The sequence below is a fragment of the Micromys minutus genome (genome assembly GCF_963924665.1).
Source record: "Micromys minutus genome assembly, chromosome: 13".
Taxonomy (NCBI): domain Eukaryota; kingdom Metazoa; phylum Chordata; class Mammalia; order Rodentia; family Muridae; genus Micromys; species Micromys minutus.
The window spans coordinates 58,972,944-58,984,842 of NC_137982.1; the positions used below are offsets into that span (position 1 = coordinate 58,972,944).

At 35.6% G+C, this 11,899-nt stretch overlaps 1 protein-coding gene across 1 annotated transcript; it reads right to left on the reverse strand.

Annotated features, from left to right (window-relative positions):
* Positions 1-10,608: 10,608 nt before the first annotated feature.
* Positions 10,609-11,535, reverse strand: LOC308429052 (olfactory receptor 4P4-like; the record flags this gene model as incomplete). The annotated part of the gene is made up of 1 exon (XM_080927698.1): positions 10,609-11,535. The coding sequence occupies one exon, from the start codon at positions 11,533-11,535 to the stop codon at positions 10,609-10,611; it is 927 nt and encodes a 308-aa protein (XP_080783824.1).
* Between the last annotated feature and the right edge of the window lie 364 nt (positions 11,536-11,899).

The window sequence follows — 11,899 nt, forward strand, 5'->3', positions numbered from 1 at the left end:
TGGTGTCTGCAGATTGGATGGACCCATAGGTACAGTCTCTGGATAGCCTTTCCTTCAGTCTGCATTTCACTTTTGTCCCTAACTTTCTTTTGGATTGGAACATTTCTGGGTTAAAACTTTATGGTGAGTGGGTGGTCCCATTCCTCTACTAGGGGCCATGCTTATCTAGTAGAAATGATCTCTACAGGTTACATCTCCCCCTTGTAGGGTATTTCAGCTAAAGTCATCTTCACTGGCTCCTGGGAACCTCTTGGTTCCCTAGAGACTGGGACTTTCTAGTGGCTACCCCCCCCTCCATTCCCCACCCTGTTTCACCATGTTTATATTCAATTTCTTGATCCTTTGTACATTTTTCCTGTTCTTTCTGACAACTGTTTCTGCTGCCTTTTTTTCCTCTATCTTCCCTCTCTGTCCCAGGTTCCTCCCTCCATCTCTTGTGATTATTTTGTTCCATGTTCTTATTATGATTGAAGCATCTACTTTTTGGCCTTCCTTCTTATGCTGCACATGGTTAGTGGGCTATATCATGGGTATATGAGCTTTTGGGCTAAAACTCACTTATCAATGAGCACATATCAAGTGTGTTCTTTAGTGTCTGTATTACCACAGTCATGATGATTTTTTTTCTAGTTCCATCTACCTGCCTTAGAATTTCATGAAGTCATTGTTCTTAATAGGTGAGTAGTACTCAGTTGTGTAAATGTAATATATTTTTTGAATCTATTCGTCTGATGGGGTTCATCTGGGTTGTTTCTAGCTTCTAGCTATTATACATAAGTCTTATATAAAAATAGTGGAGCATGTGTCCTTGCTATATATATTGGAGCATCTTTTGGGTATATATGCCCAAAAGTTGTATAGCTGGTTCTTCAGGCAGAACAGTTTCCATTTTTCTGAGTAACTATCAGATTAATTTCCAAAGTGGTTTCACCAGCTTGGAGTCCCACCAGCAAAGAAGGACTGTTCCTCTTTTCCACATTTTCACCAGCATCTTCAGTTGCCTGAGTTTATAAACTAGGTCATTCTGATTGGTGTGAAGTAGAATATCTGGTTCTTTTGATTTGCATTTCCCCAATCACTAAGAATATTGAAATTTTCTTAAAGTATTTTATATTCTTTAAAGATTTCTCAGTTGAGAATTTTTTGTTTAGCTCACTACCCAGTTTTTAGTTGGTTTATCAGGGTATCTAAAGTCTAACTTCTTGAATTGTTTATAGATTATGTATATTAGCCTTCTATTGGATATAGGGCTGGTAGAGATATTTCCCCAATCTGTGGGTTGCTGTTTTTGCCCTATTGACAGTGCAGCGTTACAGAAGCTTTGCAATTTTAGGAGGTCTCATTTGTTGATTGTTTATCTTATAACGTAAGCCACTGGTATTCTGTTCAGAAAAATTTCCCCTGTGCCCATGCATTCAAGGTTCTTCCCCACTTTATCTTCTATTGGTTTCAGTATATCTAGTTTTTTTTTTTTTCCAAGCAGTTTCTTTGTTTCTTTTTTTTTTTCTTAATTTTTTATTAGATACTCTCTGTATTTACATTTGAAATGTTATACCCTTCCCGAACTCTAATCCAGTGTCTGGTATCAATGTGTAGATTTTTTTTTTTTGTGGTTGTCCTTGATCTACTTGGATTTACATGTTGTACAGGGAGATAAGACTGGTCAAGGCATCAAGTGAGGGATGGGATTGTTATCTCACAGTCAAAACCCTGACCCATAATTGTTTCTGTCTGAAAGAACTTCAGGGATGGAAGTGGAGAAGATCCTGAAGAAAAGAAGATCCATGGACAGACCAAAAGTGGGACCCTGTTTGAAAGGAGACCTTCTAAACCTGGCACTATTACTAAGACTGTAGTGCACCCACAAAAAGTTTCCTATTATGACTGCCCTTCAAAAGACCCATAAAAGAGCTGAAAAAAACAGATGCAGATATTTGCACTCAACCAATGAACAGAAGTTGCTGACCCCTGTGTCTGAATTAGGAAAAAGATGAAAGAAGCTCAGAAGGAGGTCAACCAAGTGGAAGTATTTGCAGTCACAGCTAACCTGGACACCCAAGATCTCTCAGACACTGGATCACCAACCAGACAGCATACACCAGCTGACATGAAACCACCAACACATATACAGCAGAGGACTACAAGGTCTGGGTTCAGTCAGAAAAGATGTACCTAACTTTCAAGAGACTGGAGCCTAGGGAGTGTAGAGGTATGGTGTAGTGGGTGAGGTGGGGTCATCCTTGTGGAGACAGTGAAGACATGGAGGAGGAGTGAGTTGTAGAAGAGTCAGAGGGTAAACAAGGAAGGTAGTGTTATGAGAAAAGAAAAGAAAAGAAAAGAGAGTAAAGAAAAGAAAAGGGAAAAAAGGAAATGAAATTAATAATAACAATGATGATGATGATGATGATGATGATGATGATGATGATGATAATAATAATAATAATAATAATAATAATAAATGGATCAATTTTTATTCTTCTAAATAAAATGCAGACTTCTAATTGAATCAGCACCTTCTGTTGAAAATGCTGGGGAATTTTTGGTTTTTTGTTTTTGTTTTCCTAATGAATGGTTTTGGCTTCTTTGTCTGAGATCAAGTGAACATAAGTATCTGGCTTTATTTCTGGGTCTACAATTCTATTTCATTAAGCTACCTGCCTGCTTCTGTGTCAATACCATGAGGTTTTTATCACTCTTGCTGTGTAATGCAGCTAGAGGTTAGGTTAGGAATGGTGATTCACCCAGAAGTCCTTTTATTGTTGCAAATAATTTTCTCTATCCTGTTTTGTTTTGGTTTGGTTTTATTATTCTAAATGAACTTTAAAATAGTTCTTTCTATCTCTGGGAAGAATTGAGTACTCTCTATACAATGATAACTTGATTTTAAAAGAAATTTTAAAAAGCTTAAAGACTATTAAAAATTTAACTAAAATGAAGTCACAAAATACCAAAATTTAGTGAAGCACTTAAAATATAAAAAGAGAAAAACTCATAGTCTGAGTGCATTTCTGGTGAAATTGGAGAGAGCATAAAAAGCAGCATAACAGCACATTTGAAAGCTCTAAAACAAAAAGAAAAAAATACATACAAGATGGGTAGTTGATAGTAAACAATAAAATTCACAGCTGAAATAAACCAAATAAAAACAAGGTGAACTAACAAGGGGAACTACATCCTAATTAAACAAGAAAACTCCTAATCAAGAAACCTAAAAGAAGAAAGACATACAGGAAAAATTCAGCCTCCAAAAGCAAAAATAGCAGGAAACAGCAACCACTATTCCTTGTTATCTGTTAATATAAATCTACTCAATTCCCTAATAAAAAGATATAGGCTATCAGTCTGGATATATAAACAAAACCCAGAATTTTGCTGCATACAGGAAACTCATCTCAGAAAATAAGACAGACACTATGTCAGAGTAAAGGGTTGGGAAAAAAGCTTCTAAGCAAATGGCCCCAAGAAGCAAGCTGGAGTGGCCACTCAAATATCAAATAAAGTAGATTTTCAACCAAAAGTTATCAAAAAAGATAAGGAAGGACTCTTTTTACTCATTACAGGGGAAATTTGTCAGGAGGAACTCTCAATCCTTAACATATATACTCCAAATACAAAAGCACCGACATTCATAAAAGAAACCCTACTAAAGCTCAAAAAATACATTGTACCCCACACAATAATAATGGGATATCTCAATACCCTACTCTCACCAATGGACATATCATGAAAACAAAAACTCAACAAGGACACTGCAAAACTAGCAGAGGTTATGAACCAACTGGAATTAGTAGATATCTACAGAACACATCATCCGAAAATAAAAGAATAGATCTTCTCAGCACATCATGGCACATTCTCAAAAATTGACCACATAATTGGTCACAAAATGAGCCTCAATAGATATAAGAAGATTGAAATACTCCCTTGCATCCTTCTAGATCACCATGGTCTAAGGCTAATCTTTAATTTAAAAAAAAAAAAGACAAAATAGCCCATATACACATGGAAACTAAGCAATGCTCTATTAAATGGTGGCAGGGTCAAAGGAGAAATAAAGAAAGAAATTAAGGATTTTCTAGAATTCAATGAAAATTAAAACAGAACATATCCAAATCTATGGGATGCAAAGAATGCAGTACTGAGTGGAAAACACATATCGCTGAGTGTTTCCAGAAAGAAACTGGAGAAAGCATACATCAGCAACTTGACAGCACTGCTGAAAGCTCTTCAACAAAAGGAAGCAGATAAACCCAAGAGGAGTAGAAGGCAAGAAATTATAAAACTTAGGGCAGAAATAGACCAAATAGACACAAAAAGAACCATTCAAAGAATCAACAAAACCAAGAGCTGATTCTTTGAGAAAATTACCAAGACTGATAAACACTTAGCCAGACTAACTAGAGGGCAAATAGAGAGTATCCAAATTAACAAAATCAGAAAGGAAAGTGGGGAAATAACAACTGAAACTGAGAAAATTTAACAAATCATCAGATCCTACTACAAAAACCTATGCTCAACAAAGCTGGAAAATCTGGAGGAAATACATGAATTCCAAGACAGATACAAGATACTAAAGTTAAACCAGGACCAGGTAAACCATCTACATAATCACATAACACCTAAAGAAATAGAAGCAGTCATCAAAGCTTCCCAACCAAATAAAGCTCAGGTTCGTATGGGTTCAGTGCAGAATTTTTCAGACATTTATTGATGACATAATACAAATACTCTCCAAACTACAAATCACAAAATAGAATAGAATAAAGAACAAGATAGAATCAAATGGTACACTAACCTAATTATTTTTTGAGGCTACAATAACCCTTGTTCCTACACCACAAAAAAAGCCTACAAGGAAAGAAAACTTCAGACCAATCTCACTTATGAACATTGATGCAAAATCACTCAACAAAATCCTTGCAAACCAAACCCAAAAACACATCGACCGATCATGCACCACGACCAAGTAAGATTCATACCTGGGATTTAGAGAACTCCTTCAGCTGATAAACAACTTCAGCAAAGTGGCTGGATATAAAATTAACTCACACAATTAGTAGCCTTCCTCTCCTCAAAGGACAAACATGTGGAGCAAGAAATTAGGGAAAAGATGCCCTTAACAATAGTTACAAAGAATATGAAATACCTTGGTGTGACTCTAACTAAGCAAGTGAAGACCTGTATAACAAGAACTTCAAACCTTTAAAGAAGGAAATCGTGGAAGATCTCAGAAAATAGAAACATCTCCCAAGATCATGGATTGGAACGATCATCATTGTAAAAATGTCCATCTTACCAAAAGCAAACTACAGATTCAATGCAATCCCCATCAAAATACCAATCCAATTCTTCATTGAGTTGGAAAGAGCAACGTGTAATTTCATCTGGAAAGCCAAAAGACCTTGAAGAGCAAAATCCATTCTCAATAACAAGAAAACAACTGCAGGAATAACTATCCCCAACCTCAAGCTATATTACAAGGCTATTGTGCTAAAAACTGCATGGTACTTGTAGAGAAATAAGCATGTGGATCAATGGAATAGAATAGAAGATCCAGAAATGAGCCCTCACATATATGGTCACCTGATTTTTGACAAAGGAGCTGTAAACATTCAATGGGAAAAGAAAAGCCTATTCAACAAATGGTGCTGGTCCAACTGGCACACAGCATGCAAAAGAATGAAAATGGACCTTTTCTTATCTCCTTGTACAAAACTCAAGTGTAAGTGGATCAGAGATCTCCACATTAAACCAGATACACTGAAACTATTAGACGAGAAAGTAGGGAATACCTTAAAACACATAGGCACAGGAGAAAATTTCCTGAAGAGAACACCAATGGATAGTGCTCTAAGGTCAAAGATTGACAAATGAGACTTAATGGGATTCCAAATTTTCTGTAAGGATAAGGACACCATCTAGAAAACAAAATGGCAGCCAACAGAGTGGGAGAATATCTTTACGAACCCCAAATGAGATAGAGGCCTTATATCAAAAATACACAAAGAACCCAAGAAGCTAAATAGAAGAGAATAAAACAACTCTATTAACAATGGGTTACAGAGCTAAACAGAAAGTTCTTAATTGAGGAATATCGAATGGCTGAGAAGCATCTAAGGACTTGCACGACATCATTAGCCATCAGAGAAATGTAAATCAAAACAACCCTGAGATTCAACCTCACACCTATCAGATTGACCAAGATAAAAAATTCAGATGACAACAGATGCTGGCAAGGATGTGGAGAATGAGGAACACTTCTACAATGTTGGTGTGGTTGTAAATTGATACAACCACTCTGGAAATCAGTTTGGCGATTCCTCAGAAAATTGAACATAGTAATACCTGAAGATCCAGCTATTCCACTTCTAGGCATATACCCCAGAGACACTCCAATTTACAACAAAGATACATGCACCACAAAGTTCATTGAAGCTCTATTTATAATAGCCAGAAGCTGGAAAGAACCCAGATATCCTTCAGTAGATGAATTGATACAAAAATTGTGGTACATTTACACAATGGAATACTACTCAATTACCAGAAAAAAATGACCTTCTGAAATTCTTAAGAAAATGAATGCATCTAGAGAATATCATCCTTAGTGGGATAAATCAGTCACAAAATAACAGACATAACATGCAGTCACTCATAATTGGATACTAACACCAGAAAGCCCTGAACAGCCCCAGAAAAAACTCACAGACTGTGTGAAGGTCAAGAAAAAAAAAGGAATGGAAAAAAAAAGCATTATGTTTAATCCTTACACACCAAGAAAACCTTGACTAATTATGCGTTATATCCTGTTTTATGTGTACTTTATGCTCATTGTAACTAGTAAGATCTTAATGCACACTATCAAACCTTATTTTTTTAAAAAAGCCAAGCACTGATAAAAATGTATTCGTATAATTTTATGCAAAAATGCTTAAAATTTGTACATTTATCTTTTTTTAAATAAATTTCTTCCATCAAGAATAAATACATAAATAAATTAATTAATTAATTAATTAATAAAAACAAGTAAAACACATCCAATTGTTCCTCGCACCTGAACAAGATGATTTTTACATTCATATTAAATGGTGAATCAATTACACAGTACAGAGCAACATTCTTTTTGCTTGAGCACCTAGAGATTTTTGTCTCTAACTTTTAATGCTTGGAATCTTTTAATGCTTGGGGTCCAAGCTTCTAATTCTTATAACTTTTAACCCAGGTAGAAATCCAACAACATTTGATGGGTTATAATGCCAACACTAAGAAAAAGTATGGTCTTGATTAATTTGTAACTTCAACTAGAGGAAAAGAACATACCAGCCCTCCACATCTGACATCAGACCTGCCTGATGCTCCAAAGAGCTTAGAAGCATAGTCTATGAGTTCTGTCCTAAAATATGTATCAGTAGAATTTGGGCTCTACTATGTTCATAATAGCCTTATTTATAATAACCAGAAGCTGGGAAGAACCCAGATCTTCTGCAATTGAGGTATGAATGCAGAAAATGTGGAACATTTGCATAATGGAGTACTGCTCAGCTATTAGAAAGAATGACTTCATGAAATTCCTAGGCAAATGGATAAAACTAGAAACTATCATGCTGAGTGAGGTAACCCAGTCACAAAAGAAGACACATACTATGCACTCACTGTTAAGTGGACACTAACTCAAAAAGCTCTCAATACCCAAGAAACAATTCACAGACCTTATGAAGCTCAAAGAGAAGGAAGACCAGAATGTGAATGCCTTAGTTCTTCTTATAAGGGAAAACAAAACACTCATGTGAAGAAATATAGAGACAAATAGAGGATCAGGTATTAATGAAAAGGTCATTCAAATACTGCCTCACCTGGGGATCCATGCCATAAGCTGTCACCAACCCCAAACACTATTGCTGAAGTGCTTACTGGCAAGAGCCAGATATTGATGCCTCCTCAGAGCCGCTGCCAAAGGCATACAAATAAAATTGAGGATGCTTGCAGCTAAACATTGAGAATACTTGGACACCAATGAACTAACTAGAGAAAGGAGTGAAGGGCCTGACAGGGTTGGCAACCTCACGGGAAGAACAACATTATCAACCAACTAAATCCTCCAAAAACCCCAGGGACTAAAACACCAACTAATGAGCATGAATGGAGAGACATGTGGCTTCAGTTTTACATGTACCAGAAAATAGCAGTGTCTGGCTTCAATGGGAAAAGAGGCCTTTGGTTCAGAGAAAGCATGCTTTTACAGTGTAGTGGAATGCCAAGGCACTGAGTTGAAGAGGGTGGTTAGGAGAAGGTGTCCTTTCATGGAAACAAGTGGATGCAGAGGGCAATAGGGTAGGGGGAATAGGGATGATATTTAAAATGTAAATACAGAGAATAAAATATTTGAAAAATTTGGGCTGGAAACTAGGTTAGTGGTAATGGGCAGATTACTAAGACTGGGAGTCAATTCTAGTGACAGAATGAAGTTAAAATGTGGTACAGTGATGCAAGTTTAGATCAAAGACAGTGTAATTATTTTTTTGTATTTGAGAATACTTAGAAGCAAATTATATGGCCACAAGTACCCATCCTGATGACTGTCCTTAATTTACTCTCTTCAGAATGTGGGTTAGTAAACTTTGCATTACTTGAAAAAACATGCAGTATAATCTTAAAAGCAACAGTGCTTATTTGGGATATTTGGGATTGTGTATGTGTGTGTGTGTGTGTGTGTGTCTGTCTGTCTGTCTGTCTGTCTGTATAATATCACTAGCTTTAGACAAATCTGTAAACTATTAGTCTACAAACAAATTTATGGATCAAAAATATAAGAATGTTTGAGCTCTAATTCTAGTCTCATGAATTGTGCTCTGGATCTCGAGGTTCGTTTAATGCACAGGGTCATGACACCCTGTCTATATGAATCCTGCATCCTCTAGGGTTAGAAATGGTCAGAAAAGCCCTGACTATTTCCCAAAAAAGCCTATAATCTAAATCTGTAGAATCCATTCTGCTGCTAGTCTAGATAGTTTACATAGTCTAGATGCCTAGTTTATAAGCACTTTGACTAGAATCTGTGTAAATATGTATGTGCATTTGTTTATTTGTATGTGTGTATGGATATATGTATGTGTGTATATAAATGTATATATGTATGAATATGCGTATATGCATGTTTATATTGTCTCTGCAGTCATGTAATGTTACTTGTATATATGTTTTTAGAGTTGATTATTTGATTTTGTGCAATCAAAAAAAATTTTATGATGGGAAATAATCACTTCTCCCACTCATACAGGAGGAAGCCAACATTAATTGAAGAACATTATTTTAAAGAAACAAAGATAAATGTACAAATTTTAAGAATTTTGGCATAAAAGTATACAAATACATTTTTTGTCATTGCTTGGCTTTTTTTTTAAGGTTGGATAGTGTGCATTAAGATCTTTCTAGTTACAATTAGCATAAAGTACATGTAAAACAGATTGTAACCTGAAATTAATCAAAGTTTTCTTGGTGTGTAAGGAGTAAACATAATGGTTTTTACTTTTCTTTTTTTTCTTGAACTTCACACAATCTATGAGTTGTTTTAGAGGTGTTCAGAGCTTTCTGGGATTAGTATCCAATTATCAGTGACTGCATATGAAGCCAACATTCTTATTCAGCTCTGACACCCATAAATCACATTCACAACCACCCAGGCCTGATAAACCTGAGGAGTATAATAGTGGCACAAATTCATTGGTAGTAATTAGTAGCTCTCTCATTGGATTAAGACTTACTTAAGAATGCATAAATCATGCTTATTAATGGAAACACAGCTAACTACTAAGTCTTAGTGAAGTCATGGTTATTGGAAGAGAATCTATAAAAATTATCTACTAAACACAATCTTTGAAAACAACATAACCATTTGTTCTCATAATCATAGATGAGTGTACTCCTCATCCCTCAACCAGTAATCTTCTTATTCTAACAGATGGAGACCACTGTAGAAAACAACAATGAAAATGCAAAATTGTGGAGCCCGGTTTCAAGGAATATATCTACAAAAGCTCCTGGCAATAATGCAGGAGAAATGGAGAAAAGATTGTGAGAGCCAGAGGATCAAGAAGTATGCTGCAAGATGGTGTTGCTTAAAAACAGAAGAAGTTATATCCATAAAGTCTCTCTAACATGACTGATAAATATCAGGTACAAATAAAAATACCAATGGACAACTCAAATACAGTGTTGGTTCTTTTCCCATATTTATTTTCTTATATATAGTAAGTGCAGAAGAATAGATGTTATTTAGACTTCACTATCTATGATGTCTGTCTCTAACAAAATACCAATTTTTTAAAATAGAGTAAAATTGTCAAATTATATTTTTTATACTTTGTACTAATAAAACTGAAATAATAGCCACTATATCTGTGATGGTGAAGGATAAACAAATTTCCATTCTTCTAACATGGGGGATAGTTATCTGATTCAACTATATACATAGTCTCCATTGATTTGGGTCTTATTTGATGAAGGGGCTTTGAAATTTTTGTTGCGTTGCAATATCTTGCTATCTTACGGAATTGTTCACATTCATTCTGTAGATAGGACAAGATTGAAAATAAAGCTTCACCAACAGAGGCTTCACTTTCTTTCAAACAGTTTGTCTTGGCACCACACCTTCCTCATGGCATTCTTCATGTCTGTATTCCTCAATGTGTAGATGAGAGGGTTGAATAATGGGGCAATCATGGTATAAAAAAGAGCAAAAATCTTGTCATCTCCAACAGAATCACCCATTGGGACATAGGTAAAGATGAGTGGCAAGAAGAACATGAACACAACGGTGATATGTGAGCCGCAAGTAGAAAGAGCTTTCTGGCGGCCTTCTGATGACCTGGTCCTCAATATGGACAAAATTATGATGTAAGAAATGACCAATGCAACAAAAGTCAAAATGGACATCACCCCTGTGGTGGTAATGATTACAATATCTAGGAGTCTTGTGTCAGTGCAGGCCAGCTTCAGCAGCGGGAATATGTCACAGAAGTAGTGGTCTATTTCATTGGTACCACAAAAGGGAAGTCTGATAATAACCAATACATGCACAAGTGAGTGTATAAAAGCACCAAAAACTGAGCCTATCACAAGAATGTAACAAACCTGTCTGCTCATGGTGACCATGTAATAAAGGGGTCTGCAAATTGCTACATAGCGATCATAGGCCATGACCACTAAGATAAATATCTCAGTGGCACCAAAGAAGTGGGCATAAAACATCTGGATTATGCAGGCATTGTAGGATATGGTGTTACATTGTACCAATAGGCCTACAATAAATTTTGGGGCAACTGTAGAAGTGAAACAGACATCCATGAAGGACAGATAGCTGAGAAAAAAATACATTGGCTGCTCACTAAGCTGACTGCCCTTGATAGTTAGAAGAACAACCAAGTTTCCACAGAAAATCACGAGATAGCAGAGCAGGAATAACACAGCACATGTTGCTTTCACATCCTCATCATGGAAAAGTCCCAGTAAAATAAATTCTGTTATGTTTCCATATTCCATTGCTTCTTTGTGTTTATTTACAGGAAAAGGATGCTGTTCTCGAAACATTGATATCTTCGATTTATTTTCCAAGTCATATTTAACCAATAAGTACATGTATTAACTATTTAAGAAAATTCAATTGTAAATTTATTACTATAAATAGATCAATATTTAAGATTTATGAAATTTTTGAAAGTATAGTAAATTCATTCATAAGTATAGGTACACAAAGTGACACTAATATAGCAAATGTAGTTCAAATAATAAATTAATTTTAATAGCTAAATTTCAAAACTTTACACTTGGTAAGAACAAGGAAGATACTTTAAAAGTTAAGCATATAAGTTTAAAACTGAGACACAAGTGTGCTCAATATGCCACA